This window comes from Passer montanus, unplaced genomic scaffold (genome assembly GCF_014805655.1).
Source record: "Passer montanus isolate IOZ18808 unplaced genomic scaffold, ASM1480565v1 scaffold90, whole genome shotgun sequence".
In the NCBI taxonomy this organism is placed as follows: Eukaryota; Metazoa; Chordata; class Aves; order Passeriformes; family Passeridae; genus Passer; species Passer montanus.
The window spans coordinates 1444005-1461199 of record NW_024374368.1 but is presented as its reverse complement, the minus strand read 5'-3'; the positions used below and the strand labels follow the sequence as shown (position 1 = coordinate 1461199).

General features: G+C 38.2%; 2 protein-coding genes across 4 annotated transcripts in view; one reads left to right on the top strand and one right to left on the bottom strand.

Annotated features, from left to right (window-relative positions):
• CPNE3 (copine 3) overlaps positions 1–1132 on the bottom strand; it is a 29831-nt gene extending 28699 nt beyond the window's left edge. Inside the window, exons 1-2 of one of the 3 annotated variants that reach the window (XM_039695614.1) lie at positions 1082–1105; positions 708–831 (exon numbers count right to left, since the gene is read on the bottom strand). The gene's annotated coding sequence lies outside the window, so the exon portion shown is untranslated. The other 2 variants (XM_039695613.1, XM_039695615.1) reach the window with 2 other exon arrangements.
• Positions 846–15609, top strand: RMDN1 (regulator of microtubule dynamics 1). Its single transcript, XM_039695638.1, has 10 exons — positions 846–1220; positions 1868–1979; positions 4689–4776; positions 5708–5867; positions 7189–7278; positions 7934–7989; positions 10071–10158; positions 11758–11788; positions 13038–13171; positions 15409–15609. Exons 1-10 carry the CDS (start codon positions 846–848, stop codon positions 15445–15447), a joined length of 1173 nt encoding a protein of 390 aa, XP_039551572.1. The 3' UTR covers positions 15448–15609.
• The last annotated feature ends 1586 nt before the right edge of the window (positions 15610–17195 follow it).

Genomic DNA, 17195 nt, shown 5'->3' with positions numbered 1-17195 from the left:
GTTACCGAAATGAAATTAGTCCAACAGTCACCTACAACGAATCTGTATAGTTTAATTTTAAGACATTTAGCACAAACATACTTGTTGTAAAAACATTGCATTCTTCCTAACACCACAACAGATAAACAAAAGGACCTGTGTCTCTTACTCCCTTAACATCTTTCCTAGGTTTTTTTTTTTCCTTCTAATGCTTTTGGGTATTCTGTATGCACTTCAAAACATCTTTCCTCTGTGAGTATGCACATATAAAGTTAAAATTTACAGCTTCTACTAAGAAGAAGAAAAAAAAAAAAGAAGAGGAAGAAGAAAAAGAAGAAAAGAATAAAAGAATACCTGGGATTAAGTTTGACTGTATTTACTTTTACGAAACAAACGTTTTGCACCACCACAGAAATATCTTCAACTCGAAACTTCGAAACTTTAGGGACATAACCCTCCAGGAAAATAAATATAAGTGTTGGAGGCAGGGCAATACATATTACTTTGAGGACACTTAATGTACTTTGAAGATAGGAGTATGTAAGCAAAAGTGAAGAGGTTTCAATTTTAAAACTTTTCCCTAGTGGAAGAGTAAGTTATGACAACATGAATATTATCTAAGATTTGTCTTGTATATATTATGCAACTACAGTGAAGAAAGAAAACAACCACCCACTCAACCAGCAGCTCAGAAAGAACAGCATGCGGTTTTCAGGAACGATGCTGACCCTCGAAAGCCTCCTCTCCCAGGGGTAAGGGCGCTTTTCAGAGCGGCATTTACACCGCCACAGAGATCGGCACTACGGCTCAAACCTTCAGGCCTCCAGCTTTAACTTCGCCGAGTTCCACTACCTGCGGGACGGCGGATGGGGCAGCGATCCCTCGATCCCCGCAGCTGGCAGCGCGCTCCGCGTCCCCCCGCAGCAGCGGGGCCGCAGCTGCGGGGGCGTTTACACGGGGAAGCGGTGGGACAGCAGCCGCCCGGAGCCCTGCCCTGCCGCCCCAGCCCCGCACGGGTCCCGCTGCACGAGGCAGAGCACCCACGGGCTCAATCCCCGCGGGACGCGGCGGCCCCGGCGGCGCGGCCGGGCCCCACCCTCACCTGCAGCGCGGCCTCCGGACCCCGACCCGCGGCGGCCGGGCTGGCGCGGCCCTTCCGCCGCTGCCCCGCCGGCCTGGGGACAGCGCTCCGGCGAGAGGCGACGGGCGGCCCCTGCGGCCGGGGGCGGCCGGGGACTCAGGTAGCCGGGTGCCGCTCGCTGCGGGGAGAGTGGGCGCTTCTAGGGACTGCTTGGAATGCGCTGCCCGGGGGGGCTGGGGAGTCCCCGAGCCTAGAGGTGTTTAAGGGAAGACTGGACGTGGCGCTTCGTGCCGTGCTGTGTTTGACGCGGTGGGGTTCGGGCACAGGTGGGACTCGGTGATCTCAGAGGCCTCTTCCAAGCTCATTGACTCCGATTCCCACGGGTGCGGCCGCCGCTCGCCCCCGCGGAGCCGTTCGGCCGGCGTGAGGGAGGCGGCTGGAGGCGGAGAACCGCGGGGCGTAGCGAGGGACTGGTTGGTTTGTTTGTTTATGTGAAAACCGAGCCCTGGGCTCGTTTGAACAGTACGCATTTGATTTCTGCTTCAAACCTTGTGTTTGCTTCGTACTTAAGGTTTATGTCCAGTCTAGTGCTCTGTTCGTGTTTTCAGGAGTAATCGTGTGCTTCTGTTGAATGTACTTCAAATCTTCGCTTTTTGAAGTAGTATTTTGATTTATGAGGATTTTTTAACATTTTTAAGTAATTTTTTTCCTCAAAATCTGAAATATAACCGGTGATACAGACAAGAAAAACCTTGTTAAACTCGGAGTGATAATGTTCATTAATACCTATCTTATGATCCTACACAGGTGCTTAAAAAAAGCCTTCAGAGAGGAGTTGTGCTTTCAACAGGGTCCTTTTTGGTTTATGAAGCTCATAAGCTGATTTCTGGCTTTGCTGAGGTTCATGCAAGCTTCAAAGGTAATATTTTCAAATTTTGAAGTATTTTGGTTATCCTGATGTGATACTTAATTTTTTTTTACCAGAATTATAGAGGAAAATGGTGTAATGCTTGTGATTTTTTTCCATTAGGACTGCATGCAGTGTTATTTCATGACAGGATGCTTATTAATTGGTTATAGGTTATGTGGTGGCACTTCAACAAGTGATTATTTCAGGTATAACTGAAAACAGATTAGTAGCTCATCCTGTCAGGGATGGAACACTTGCACAAGGTGGATAATAACTAATTTGTTGCTCAATCTTTAATTACTCTTATTTACTCTTACTTTAATTATCTCTTATTGAAAAGATATAGGTCTGTTAGGAATGCAGACCAAAACATAATCTATTTCTAGAAATTTTAGCTAGTTGAGGCTTTCAGTGTGAACACTCTGTGATTTCTGTTTGATCTAGTTGAGCAACACCAAGATGGCTCTTCATATAAAATTGAGAAATGTCTTCTATCTCTCTAACACTAAAAAGCAGGAAGCAAAGTCTTGCTTTACGTACTAGAAAACAATTTAACAAGTGGTAAAATGGTTTTTTGTATATTTTGAGTAAAAATAGACTCACCTGGGAAGGACAGTTACAATATCTTAAAAGGGGATATTGTTGCAGACTTAAAATTTGTCTGTCTAAATGAGGAATTTCAGAGTAAGCCTGTCTGAAAGGAGAACGAGCCTAAACTGAATGCATGCTCACTGCATAGTTGAGGTACTAGGCAGTTCAGGTAACCTGTTTCCCTGTGTCTTAAAAAGAGGAAGATCTTAGATGTTTATGCAGATATAAATAAAAATTCAGATAATAAATTTTTGAATGGACAAGGAACTGTTTCATGTGCAGAAGGAGTATCAGTGAGTAGATTTGAAATAGCTACTCAACAGCTACACAATTAATAAATAATAATGAGGAATAAAGAATTCATTATTTCTCATGAGGAACATAAATAACACTGCTTAGTTGGTCTATTCAGTGCTCCCACGTGAATCTGACATTTACATTGCCAAGAAACACAATGCTATTGGGCTTTCTATACAAGATATGTAATAAATATGGTGAAAATAAGGGTAAAATAGAAATACCTGAAAAATATTCTAAAGCAATAAAAGTATAATAATTTGCATTAAACACCTTGTGGGAAATGCATTCAGAAGTTTTAAGTTCTGAGCATTTAGTCATTAGATATGTTAGTAGTGTTCAGGTCAGCAAGCAAACCTGCCTGTTTAGTGAAGATCATAATGAAAATGCACCATGAAACTCATTTTGGACACTAAAATCCGAAGTCCACATAAACCATTATCCTATCTTTGAAAAGGTTGAAAGAAGACATTTAGAGACAGCAAGGTTAAAAATTATCCAGAATGCATTGATTTGTATTCTAGGATCTTTGAAACTGAAGAGGAAGCTTTTGTGTTCAGCAGCCTTCAATGTTTTGCTTTTTCTGTCAAGAAAACTGTGCTGACTTTAAATATGGCTGCCATGTTTAGTAGGTAATTTGAAAAAGGAAAACATGATTAACCATTATGAAAGGGGTTAGAGCTTATGTTTTGACTTCTAAATTTGGTCATGGATCCAAGAGTAATACCAAAGAGACCATAAGCATAGGTAAAAGATCTGGAAAAAATTAGACAAGGCTTTTGATTTCCAAGATATCTGTTTAATGCCTTGATGTTGGCAGAAGAATAAACTTGAAGTTTGTTCTGCTGTACAGTTACATACATCAACAAAACTACCCTTCTGTTTCCCTTTGGGTATTTTTCCTTCTAATTCTATACTTTTTCATGCTATAATCCTCTATAGTGTGGTGTTTGATAATTCTGTTTCCTGTATGCTGTTCCAAGTACTATATTTATTTTTATATTATTTATAATTATATTAATCCAGTTGTGGAAATTATATTCCCCCACCAACTGTTGGGTTTAAGAGTATTTTCTAGAAAAATAAAGCATAAGAATAATGGTAGTTAATTCATAAACTGATATTCTAGAAAGCCAATTCTGATTTTTAAAATTATTTTTGCTTTTAGTATCTTGAACACACAGGAGTTTCAGTAGATTGTCTGTCTTGGGGTTCTGTTTGGGAAAATCCTAAGGACTTCAGCCAGAAACCCCTTAAGCAATATTTTGTTTTGGCTTGTGAGTAAATAATGGGAGCCACTCAAACTGCAGTAATGTTCTGGCTAAACTGTGGAACCATATTGAGAATGAACCATATTTTTTTAAGTTTTTTCATTGTTATTGTAAGATTTAAATTCTTTACATATACTAATGAAGGGGCTTTGTTACTCTCAACTCTATACTGCATTTGCACTCTTCTTCCATTTCTCATATTTTTTTTCTTTTCTGCCATTTTCACAAGTTATTTTTTAACTTATTTCTAGTAGTGTGATGCACTGAGAAAGACACCTTGGGATGTTAAATTTGTCCATCAGCCAAATGTCATGCTGAAAGCTGTCAGCTGTCATGCTGAAAGCTGTTGTAGTCTCACTAGAGAGGCACCAGTGTGTCATCTTCATTGTGCATTGTACATGTTGCTTACTCCATCTTGCTGTGCTTGTTTGAAATGATGGCTTAAAAATGAGCTACATCATTTTCAGCTAGGTTGTCTTGCTCTAGAATGTTTTGGTGATAATGTCTTAATTAACTATCATTTGTTCTTCTGTTTCCACAATTTTAATTCCTTCATAAGTGGAAGATGTGATAGAACAAGCAGACTACCTGTATGGGAGTGGAGAAACCGAAAAGCTGTATCGGTTGCTGGTTCAGCATAAAAACAGGTATTTGGAACATTATTGTGGCTTCTTTTCTGTGCTCTTCTGTATCAGTTTTTCAATTGATATTCTCATTGTGGAATGCTGGAGAACCTATTTTTCACCCTTATGTAAGTAGGAAATAAGGACTCATGATATTTTTCATCCTAATGGAAAAATGAATAAAGAAAGAACTGATAGTTGTAGGTGAGGGTTAACCCTCGTTTTTCAGTCATGGTTGTTTGTTTCATTACTCTCAGAATCCCTTAAAATACAGTACAACTTTCTGAAAGACTATAAAGCCTCTATTAAATTAGTAAGCCAGTGGTAGTTATCTAAAGTATAATGAAGTGTAAGCAGTGTTCCAAAGCAGTATATTAACAAAATGAAACTTAAGATCCTTAAATTTGAACTGTAACCTACACTATACCATTTGGTAAAATAATATCAATACATACATAAATGTACAGGTTTATGTGCTGGTGGTATGGCTAATCTGTGGTTTTTTCACTGTTTTCTAGGAAGAATTTAATAATTTAAGTACAATTAGAGGAAAAAAAAATGCATAATAGTTTAAGCATTCCAAGTAAACATTAATGCAAATCAGCAGTGATGGAAAAAATACCGTCTAACGAAGAAGAGAATACCTCTCCTTTTCCTTCTGCTGTTTTGAGTGGTACCATTGGGGTTTCTTAAATATCTTTTTTTTACAAAAACACAAACCTTTCCTGCAGATGTGTTTGCTTTGCAGACCAGAATGGCAGAACAAAGGTATTATCAAACAATCTATAATAGTGAGCTTTCATTTGCCGTTTGTTACCTTGGAGTTTTACATAGCCTAGCATGATAGATGATTCACTGTTGTCCTATCACCCACTTCAGATATACTTTAGAAGACTCCTTTTTTGCTGTGTTTCCCTGATTGCTTTAAAACATCAGTGTTTCTGTTCCTAACCAGCGATGATGCAGAGTTGTTATGGCGGCTGGCACGGTCATCACGGGATCTGGCTCAGCTCGGCAGTACTTCTGCAGAGGAGAAGAAACAACTGACATATGACTCCCTGGAGTACGCAAAAAAGGCACTTGAAAAAAATGAATCAAATTTTGCAGCACACAAGGTGAGCCATGCAAAATAACTGAAATCTTGTTTGTTGATTTCTGCTTACAGAAAACAGAACAAATGTCATTGTGCTGTTTTAAGAACCTTCAGCATAATTTAACTTTTCAGTTGAGAAGGAATGAGACTTCTAATTCTTCCTGAAGTTTTTGGAAGATCTGAGTTCAGACTTTTCCCGGTAAACTCCCGCTAGGGAAGCAGAAACATTCAGTGTGTGCAGGACCATGGAAAGAAGTGACTGATCAGGGTGATAACAGCTGATGTGATCAGCCCCTCCTGCCCCAGTGTCGCCTTAAAAATGTTGTATGTCCCACATTCAGCATGCCTTTTCTGGGCTCTGTAGAGTTTCACTGGAAATATTTCAGACCCTGGCTGCCTTCTGCCCCCCTTTTTTTTTTTTTTTTTTCTTTTTTTGTGTGCTGCTTTTCTCACAGGCAAAGAGGTAGCAAAATGTAGTCACTTGCCTTGGTATCTTGGATCTTGATTCCCGTTACACATGTAGAGTAGCAGCTTGCTTTGATGTTGATCGAGCTGTTCACAACAATTACTTACTGCTTTGCCAAAACCTACCAGAACCCAGGCTAGCTCTGTACGCTCCAGTAGCCACGACAGGAGTGGGTGACAGCTGGGGACTGGGGTTTGCCCACAGCTGAACTTAAAGAGCTGCAAGCTCTACAGTTCATGGCAGGGACCAGAAGAAGGAGGAGGCTCTTTGTCTTGAGGTTCCACGGGGAAAGTTTATTCCAGGTGGAGGGAGCGTTTATTCCAAGTGGAGGGAGTGGGACAAAAAGAGCGCCTCACCCACCTATGCAAGGCGTTTATGTTCAGATACAAGTCAGGGGGGTGGATATAATCAGATAACCAATAGGAAATCCTTGGGGGAGGAGTGAGGGGATTCCATAAACATTGGGACCAATCAGGATACAGGGAGGAAAGGGGGAAAGGTCAATGGGCCAATGGGGATTAGGGGATTTCTAAGTGGGTGTTTCAATCAGAGATTGGCTCGGGGTGAGTGGCAGGGAACATTTAGGAAAAAGGGGCACGGTTGTCTTGACAGGCAGGGAAGGGACTAGAACAAAGGGAGGGGAATAGCTTGAGGGACAGCTTTAAGGGAGGGTACAACTTAGGGAAAAACCAACTTGGGGAAAACATGGGGGGACAACTGAATGAACCATTTAACAATAACTTAATGAAATAAACACGAACTGCCACACTACTTGTGGTTGCTTGCGGTGGTGGCGGCTCTTCTGGTTGCAAGTTTTTTAAAATGTACTGTTAATATAGTGCTGTATTAAATGGTTTTTTTGTTATTTGAATTACAGTGGTATGGAATTTGCCTCAGTGATGTTGGGGACTATGAAGGAATCAAGACTAAAATTGGAAATGCTATTATCATCAAAGAGCATTTCCAGGTAATACGCTTTCTGCATATGACAAGATTATTGTGTCCAGTATGTAGATTGTGTGACAGCTGGTAACTAACTTTTGGTGAAATATTGAAAGTGTACTTCTGTTCAGACTTCCTAGTAGCACTGGGTTTGTTTTTTGGGTTACTGTGACATATGCTCCAGAAATGCCCCAGAAACACAGAGTACATTCTCTCCTGCAGTAAACAAAGTCACTTCAGAAGGGAGTCTTGAAATAGCTAAAGTGCTTTAGACACTCTTAGGACTAGATCGAGTTGTAACTGTGATATTGAGAAATGGCAGTGTGGCTGTCCTTTTAACTGTGGATTATATAACAGTAAAGGACAAATACTGGAGAAGATGAAGAACTCCTAATTTTATATCACCAGAGATTATATCAAAAACTGAACATGCCAAGTCTCAAATGCAACATTTAATAACCTACTAAAGAGACGTGCTTAGACATCTGTCAGTGTCATCAGACTTTTGGAAGTGAGCTGATTAAGTTGTGCACTGAACAAGTAGTGTGTTGCCTTGAAATTCTACACACCACCGTCTGGTTTAATTAACAGTATGATAACAAGTCTATTTTTAAATATATTTTAATCCATGTGTCAGAATAACTTCTTTACATATTGTGGTTTTTTTCTTCCCGCACCAGAGAGCCATTGAACTGAATCCGAAAGATGCTACAACAATTCATCTTATAGGGATTTGGTAAGATGTATTTTCAAACTAAAGTTAGCACATGGCACAGAAAAATGCAAGAGTATAAAATATCTTGCATTAATTACAGAACTGCTTGGAATTATTTAGAGTGTACTTGTAATTGATGCAAGCACAGAAACATGTTGAACAGGTATAGGATGTCATGCCTTGAAAAAGTCTAGCTATTAATTCTTATGCAGTTATAAAAGATGAAAAATAATTGTTCATTTAATTTAGTTGTATGGAACTGTTAAAAACTCCTTTTGCAGATGTTAAGTTTGCTTCATGGAATGCATAGTGGGCATCAGTGATCACAAGCAGTAGCTCATGTTTTTCCGGAGTGTGAATGGAGTCAAAACTCAGCACTGACTTTACAATGAATTTCAGTGATGGCTGCAACTTAACACAGTCCCTGAAAAACTATCAAAAATGAGATGTATTCTGAAAATATTTTTGTTACTATCTGTCAGGGTACAGTATTTTTAAAGTTACATTAAATAAAGGGAGCTTATAAATGCATATGTATTAACTAGAAACCATTGAAATTGAATTTACTGCTCAATGAAAATGATACTAAGAATTACTGTTACATAGCAGGCAAATGGACTGGAAATAGAACTTTCCATACTAACCAGGGTATTCTATGCAAGTGGTGAGATGGAAAGCATTATCATTTATGTGCTAGGGAGAGACTCCAGACAGCATTTTAGGTTATTTGTCTGAAAAGGTTAAAGGTGTTACGTTGTTTTACCGGAGATCTCTGTTGTAAGATTGAGAGACTGGAAATAAAGAAAGGCAATGTATTATCAGCTTTAAAAAATACTAAAACCCACAGTGAATTTTTCTATGGGTTTTTTTTGCATCATGAGTTTCAGAGAAAATGATAATGATAAATGCTCCAGAGTTTTTTACTAGTTCAGAAACTTTGGCATCCACCATTCATTCCCACATGATCTAACAATTGCAGTAGTCCAGATTTTTAAGCAGAGGTATATGCTACCAACTAAATAAGCCTCAAAGTCATCTTTGAGATAGGAGACTTCTTCTGGAAAATACTTCAGACATTCTTCCCAAGGAAAATTGGAAAATATTATCAGAAATGTTAGATTAATACTGCTTTTGGCTCTAAAATATTCCCATGTTATATACTTAAATGTACTCATTACTGAATTCCAGAGCCATCTTGATCTGGCATTTAGTAGAACTCAGAACTCAGCCAGTTCTTGAGTATTTTTCTCTTTTCTTTTTCTAATCTGTTCTGGACTAAATCTTTATCTCATAAGGTGCATCTAACGAATCTAATGACGGAATTTCAACTCCAGCAGTGTATTCCATGTCTTGCCTGCCTCTCCTCCAAACATTTAGAGTTACTAGTTTTTCACCTCCTCTAGAATTCTCTATTTTACACTGTGAATAACAATTGTAATCTCATTGTGGGAGGCTGCTAAATTGAAAATCGTTGTTTAATGTTTGCACCCAGAATGTTCTCTGCACTTGAAATGCTTCAATAAAAAATTTCAATCTTTTCAGCACCAATAAGATAAGATACGTGACTGATTGATTACCTGTGTTATTTAGTAGATAGAAAACCAGCATAGCATGGCTTAGCCTAGAGCACAGTGGTTTGATTCTTGAATTTATTTTCATTCTTATAGATCAGAGTCTCAGGACAGTACTGCAGATCTACTTTATATTAATAATTGAGAAAAGCAAGGTAGTGTTGAGGTAAGGCAATGATATTATTCAGTTGTGTTGCTTTTGCAAATATATTTGAACAAAATACACATAAATCATTAAAATCATTCAAGCTCAAAATCTGTCTCATGCTTAGTAATTGTCCCAGTTTTAGCTAACGTAGTTAGTTCCCAGTAAAGCACACACCAAAACTTCTTTAGTAGCAGCTTCAGACATCTTGCTATTTTTGTTTGCAGGTGTAAGAACATGCTTATAGAACTTGCAGTGTGTCTGCAGTTTTGACTCTTGGAATCAACAATTACAACATCCAGTTTTTATGTCCAACAACAATTGTGAGACTGCTTGAAAACAAGTGAAACGTGAAGGGTAGATGTAAAAGTTTCTTTTTCCTTCAGGTGTTACTCTTTTGCTGAGATGCCATGGTACCAAAGAAAAATAGCTGCAACACTGTTTGCCACACCGCCAACTTCCACTTTCCAAGAGGTACAGTATGAAAATATTTCATAGATTGTTATTCCCCCCCCCCAAAGCTGATGATACATTTTGTACTTATTTTCCTGACAAAGCTACATCTGACTATGGAATAAGCATGGAGTTGTGAGTTTACAATTGTCAATAATAAAATGAGAACATGAGAGTGATAGGTATCTAAAACATAAAAACCTTTAATTTTCTTCAGCTGTAGCACACACACAGAGAATAGTAAATTATTTTGGTAGTTTTTGCATGAGAAAATAATAAACTGTATGTAACTTAGCTTGCATTTACTGTTGTGCTCTGTTGCAGATAACTGTACTGGTCCAGTGCTGATGATTTATATGGTGGTGTTATGCCATGTACCTATTTGCTAGTTGGTAGAATTTGTCCCCTTATATTAAATGCTAAAAGCAACAGCTCACTTTGTTACTTAAGATGAACAAATACCCTTTAATTCTCTGGCCACATATAGCGTGGGTTTTTTTCAATTGAAAGTACTTTTGGTCCTCTTTCCTGTGAAGATTCCTGCTGTCATACACCCTAAAACATACTAGCCAGATGTTAATCCTTTAAAATAGTGTGTCTGAACCAGTGTGCACCTTATTTAAACACCCGTACATATATAGAAGCTTGACAATTAAATTGGTAATAGAAATGTTTGGTGCAGCTGTTTTAATCCTTGTTTGTTTAGAGCAAGCAATAACTGTTTTGTTCTCTTAAATGGGGGGAAGGCAGGCTGCTTGCTGTTACACAGAAAACAAATTAAGAGCTGTTCAAAAAAGAAATAAAACTCTTTAATGGAATGTCAAGCTTGTACGTTTTCCTGAAAAACCACTCTCAGAAGAATAGAAAGTGTCAGCCAGGATTTCAAATGCTGCCAGAATAATGCCAGTCCCAGTATTCAGTTGTGTAGCACTTAAACTCGCTGAAGAAGCAAACTTGTACTGGTAAGATTTCTGCAGTTGCAGTACAAAAACTGTTTTATAGATACATCCATACTTTCAAGTTCTGTGAGAGCTTTTTCCCTCCCCCTACTACCATTAGGGAAAGGTAGGGATGGACTGACATTTTGTGTGCTGGATGGGAAACTTATTGAAAATGTGTGGATATCATAGATGTTTAGCCTTATGTAAGAGAGGTTATGGACTGGTGCCGTGTGGAAGTCAGTTTTCTCTCAAATGTTTATTAATGACCTAAATATTAAGATTTTTTTAATCTAGTAAATTTATACATGAGAAATAGATTGGGAAAACGGCAGATGTGCTGGATAGTACAAACAAAATTCAAAATTTATCTTGACAAGTTGAATTGGAAAACTAGTCAAAAAATCCAGTCTAATCCTATTTGTTCCTATCAAACAATCCAGTTTGATAGGAACAAATAGGAGGTACTACACGTAACGAAAAAGTGGTAGGGGGATAGTTGGGTAAGTACTAGTTCTTTTGAGATGGTGTCAAATCTAATTGGACATCAGTAGCACGCTGAATTAATAAAAATAATATCATGGGCGGGAACTCCTTTTTCAGATGTGTGCATAAGACTTTTCTTTGATTATTGTGTTGAGTTTATTCTCCACTTTAAAGAATACAACTTTGTCTTTTATAGGCTCTTCGTTACTTCCACATGGCAGAAGAAGGTAAGACCTGTGGCTCATTTTCACTGGAAACTATCTTTAAGGATTGATGACTTCCAGTAAACCTCTAGCTGTCAGTATTACCTTAGTAACTGTAGCCACCAAACCCAAAACAGTATATGATCAGGTGATGAATGTGTTCTGCCAGTCAGCACACTGAGCTGTTACATTGCAACATTTTGTCAATATGTTACACATCTCGTATACATCACTTTCAGTGTAAGGTGAAGACTTTGACAGAGTAAATACTAAAGTGAAATTTATATCTTCCTGAGAATAAAGTACTCTTCCCTAAGGAATTCAACAGGAGTGCAGGGAGGCAGAAGAAATAAAAAAAGGGAATTATGTGTTATTTTTTCAAAATTTTCTTAGAGTTTGAAAGTCCTCTGCATTCTAAATAGAAAACAGAAAAAGAAGAGTTTTTATTATTTCAGAAGGTATTATGCCAATCTGACAGTTAAACTGTACACATGATATAAAATAAAATATGAATGTGTTATTTCTCCAGGAGTGTAGCCATAAGCAAAATTCACTAGCTGAAAGGTAAAGGAAGCCAAGGGAAGACAGTGTTCTATGAAAAAATTTACATAGTTAAATTATTGAAGATCAGAGGAAAGGCTCATAGTGTGTCTTCCTGAGTGTCAGGTTATGCATCTGTGAACTGGAACAGTGAACTTCATCTCAAAATTTGCCTCCAAAATACCTCCATATGTTTTGAAACCTAACCTTAAATCCAGCAGTAGAGAAAGCCTGTGCTGTAAGTATAAACAGCAGGCAACATTAGTCTTTAATAATGAATGATGCTTTATAAAAGCAAGGTTTAAATCTCTCCTTAAAAAATGTTCACCATGGATGCAAATAGTTTTGTTCTCTTCTGTGCAGCGAAAATTAAGCTGATGTCTGTATGTGCTAGAAAAGGTGCCCTATTTTCCCTTGCCTATACATGCTAAGCTAGTTGCATTGCCTGTTGTGCCTACTAGGTCCAGAAAAGCCCAAAACCTGAAAAGCAAAGCTGTTGTGCATTAAGCTCACTGCTTTGCTCTTTGTGAGGAATCTAGTGTCATTTAGTGTATTAACTAGCAAGCTGCTAATTAATATAATTGTTTATGAGAAAAAAAAATCTAGCAAGTGAAAGTTTTACATTTGCTTCCTTCTGATCCAAAGCCAAACCATGTTTTCTAAAACAAGTATCAAAGTAAAGTATAGTATGCTACTAATTCTCATCTAAAGCTTTTCTCCTGTCTCTATGCAGCTGATCCAAATTTCTACAGCAAAAATTTGCTCTTTTTGGGGAAAACATACTTGAAGTTAAACAATAAGAAGATGGCTCTTCTGTGGTTAAGCAAAGCAAAGGAGTATCCTGCTCAGACAGAGGAGGACAAACAGGTAGGAAGTTAAGAACTGTGATGTTATATATCATATAACAATCACAGATTGTATCCAACATGTATGACATCATGGCAGTGGAATGTTTTATAAAATTAACTCAGGGCAACTTACAGTTCAGCACCTTTAACTCAGAATCAAAGGAGTATCCTGCTCAGACAGAGGAGGACAAACAGGTAGGAAGTTAAGAACTGTGATAATATATTATATGATATCATATGTTATATGATATATATATCATATCACATAGATTGTATCCAACATTTATGACATCATGGCAGTGGAATGTTTTGTAACATTAACTCAGGGCAACATACAGGTCAGCACCTTTAACTCAGAACCACATCAACACCAAAATATTGTAGTATGTTACTAGCCACCTCTGGAAATTTTAGTTGGAAATACTGTTTTATTCATAGCAGAGAACTGTTACCCTTCTTCATGGTAGTTCCGTAGTGCCAACTGCGACCCAGCCTTAGCTGTGTTTCTGAAGTTCACACAGGCACCTCCCTAGCCTGTTTCTGTGTGAACACAGAATCACCTTTCATATGCCTGAAATGGGTACGGTAGGATTTACATTTTGGAATAGTTCACAATCATGTGAACACAAGTTAAAAACCCCAGATGTACCAAAACCTTAACACTGCAGTCCTTTCCAGGCCCCTAGGGAGAGATTCAGATGATCTGAGTAAGACAAATTAAGTTGATGTATCTTTGACAGCAAATCTCCAGTGCTAGATGTCGTGAGTCACTTAATTACCCTTTGAAACTGTGCAGAAGGATTCTGGTTTGGAGGGTAGGCACCTGCTTCCTACCTAAACATTCAAAGTACTTTCAAGAGAGGTAATCCATTAGACTTGTTCATACCCAATAATGCATTCAGTATAAACCAGAGCAATTGCAGTCACCTTTCAAAAACATTACTGTTAGCATCAGGACTAACAAAGCCTCATTTCCATTTTATTTTTGTATTGATTGACCTCTATTTCATTTAGCATTAAGCTGAGTTGAGATGCACATTCTGAATGTCCATACAACACTCTGACTGTCCAAAGTAAGAAATACTTTGGTAGGATTTTGCATTTCACACCTCAGAAAAAACACTACCAAGACAGTGTTTCAGAACCCTCTGTAGATTCGCTAATAAGCCTCAAACTGTTTCTTCCAAAAATGAGTTCCTTCAGTAACATCTTTCAGTGGAAATACAAGTCTTACATTCCTCCAATGCCTTGCACAATATTTAGGAATTTAATAGCTGAAAGGAGTAGTGGTCTGAGGTGTGTAAGGAACTGGTCAGTTCTTCTAACAGTTACTAGTAGCTGGAGGCACACATGAAACCAGTGATCCCAAAAACTTGCTTACTTTTTGAATGGTTCTTAAAGCATAGTCAGGAGTGAATTTTGTGCAGTAGCCAAGTTGTTAAACCACTGATCTGCTTCAACTAATTTTGGCCTTCTGGTACAGACGTCTATTTCTTAATCTCTTAGAAGGGTGCAGAGCTGCTGAACTGAGAAAGGCAGCATTCTCTCCATTCTCTGTGTGAATATGTAAAATGCAAAATTCTTTGGGAACTAGACTTAATAGTCCACTATGAAGGAAACTGGCCTGTGCAAAGACATTTGAATTCTTGTCTCAGCATAAGTAGGTTTTCTGAACATTTTTTACTGCAGATACTCAGAGGTATCTGGCTTTTACTGTCTGCATGGCTTGCTACTACTATTGTTGGGTTGGAGGTTTTTTTGTGGTTTGAGCAGGGAGGAGAGGTGTTGAGATTTTTTTGCTGTTCAATTTGTTGTTGGGTCTTTTAATATGAATGTTAGAGATCATGTTAAAATTTTATTAGGTTTTAACCAGAAACCTTAGGCAAACAGAGCCTCAGAAATGGTCTCACTTAATCACTGTCTGGAGTGTTGAAATCCCTAGGTTGGTTGGGTGTGGTCAGAGGTGGGACAACTTCCTGCATGCTCCTATTGGACTGCAGCAAATCAAGAACTAGTACCTGTATTCCCACAAATAAACTTCATTTATGTAGTAAGTGAATGACACTGGCTTAAGTGTTTTATTCCTATTCGTATTTCAAGTATTGAACATCCTAAACTACAGAAGAAAAATTACTCATCCTAGGACTGTTCTGAATTTACACAACGGCAGGGAAATATTTGGGTGCTTGTGAGGGAAATTTTGCTAGAAGAGTCTGTAACTACCTGGGACTGTTACTTTACATTTATTTCTTTCAGGTACAGAAAGAAGCTTTGGAGCTGCTTAATTCTATATAAGAAGAAACAAGATAATGGGAATTCAGTGCCTCAGGTTTGAGCAGCATAGGAAAAAGGCCCCAAATACTACTTCAGTTTACTGAAGCTGTTACTATAAGTACAGCTCAGACCTTCTATCTCCCTCTCATTTCTATTAAAATCTGAACTGGAAGATCTGTTTCATTATGTGATCCTGTCTGTTCCTTTACATGGGAATGAAGGGGGGTTCATTCACAAGCAAGGTCTATAGTTAAGACAGAAAAGGGTGGGGAGTAATAGCCTGGATTTTTAATTAAGTTTTTTATACTTCTAAACTACAAGGTATTTATGAGGAATAATAAGAAACATGACTAGCATAAGTTTCAAGAAAGGAGGGACAGGGTCATGACGTAATTAAAATCCTGCAGTTTTTTCTACAGTGTTTTCTTGTGAAGTTCAATTGGCCTTCAAGAGTAATAGATGCTCCTACAGATTTATCATTAAGGCTGCACCATCTTAATTCCAGTACTCTTAAATGCTAGTGTTTGACTTTGAAGAATGTGTTGTGGTTTAAAATTCAAAAAAATTAAGGAAAAAGCAAGTATGGAACATCTAAGAAAATCCCTTTATGGGTGATATCAGCATGGTCAGTGAGAAGGTTTGTGATGATTTAGTGGCTGTAAATGTTTGCTGGGCACACACACTTTACCCTAGACTGTAACAACAAGGAGGAATACACACTCCCAGTACATTAGAAAGGAACTACCTTGTGGAAGGATATGAACTTCTGTTTGTAGACATAAAAATTTCTTCTTGGTACTTCTACTATGTTGGCAGGAATTTTCACCAGAAATACAAAGTAATCTAAGGTAGGTGTCCAGCCAAACTATATTCCAGTTACCCAAGAGAAAAAGTGGACCAAAGAATGAAGAAATAGTAGGCAATACCAACATGTGGTATTCTCAGTAGAACAGTCTAGAAAAAAAAGACTAGAAAATACCTAGAGTTTGCTTTACTAGGAAAATGTATTGCAATTCTAGGAGGAAGATGAAGAAAATTGCTTGGCTTGGCAACAAAGCCCAAGCTAAGTCAGTAGTAAAAATTCACAGTTGAGAGAGAATCTGGGGCTGGAATTAAAGCTTGATGCCACAAAATAGGATTTAAAACAGGATTTTCTCAACTACCATAAAGCAATTAATATTTTTCTATTAGTAAAGCAACATAATGGAGTCCTCTATGTTACAGGGTCTCAGGGTGGGTGAGAAAGAAAACCTCTCTGAGTGTTTGAGAGAATTTTCTGCATTCATATTCCACAAAAACATCTGCAGTAGCTTCTAGTAGCTTTGTGGCAGAGGCATCTTTACTTAGGTGCCTTTTCTGCTGCAGCACAAAGGAAGAATAGTCAGAGTAATAGCTGTGAAGTGTGTAGTGAAAAGCAGCTGAGTTGCAGGAAGAAAAGAAACAACAAAACCATGAACTACACAACAGCTCCCTCAAGCAGTATTACCTCCCTGGTTCCCTAGTCTGCTCTCCAACCATTGCTGCATTCCTTCTTTTTGCTGTGTTACTCACTCCCCCCAAGTATAGGTGAAGTATGGGAATTTAAGTGGGAAAAGAAAAAATTACAACATAGTCTTCCTGAAATTGCCAGAAAATGCAAGTACTGTACACATATGCACACAGATGTTATTTTACTTTCTTTTCCTCCAGAACCATTCTTTCAGTCAGGCCCTTGACACCAATTCACCTATCCTATACTGGATTTGTTTTTTTTTCACGATTCTAATCCT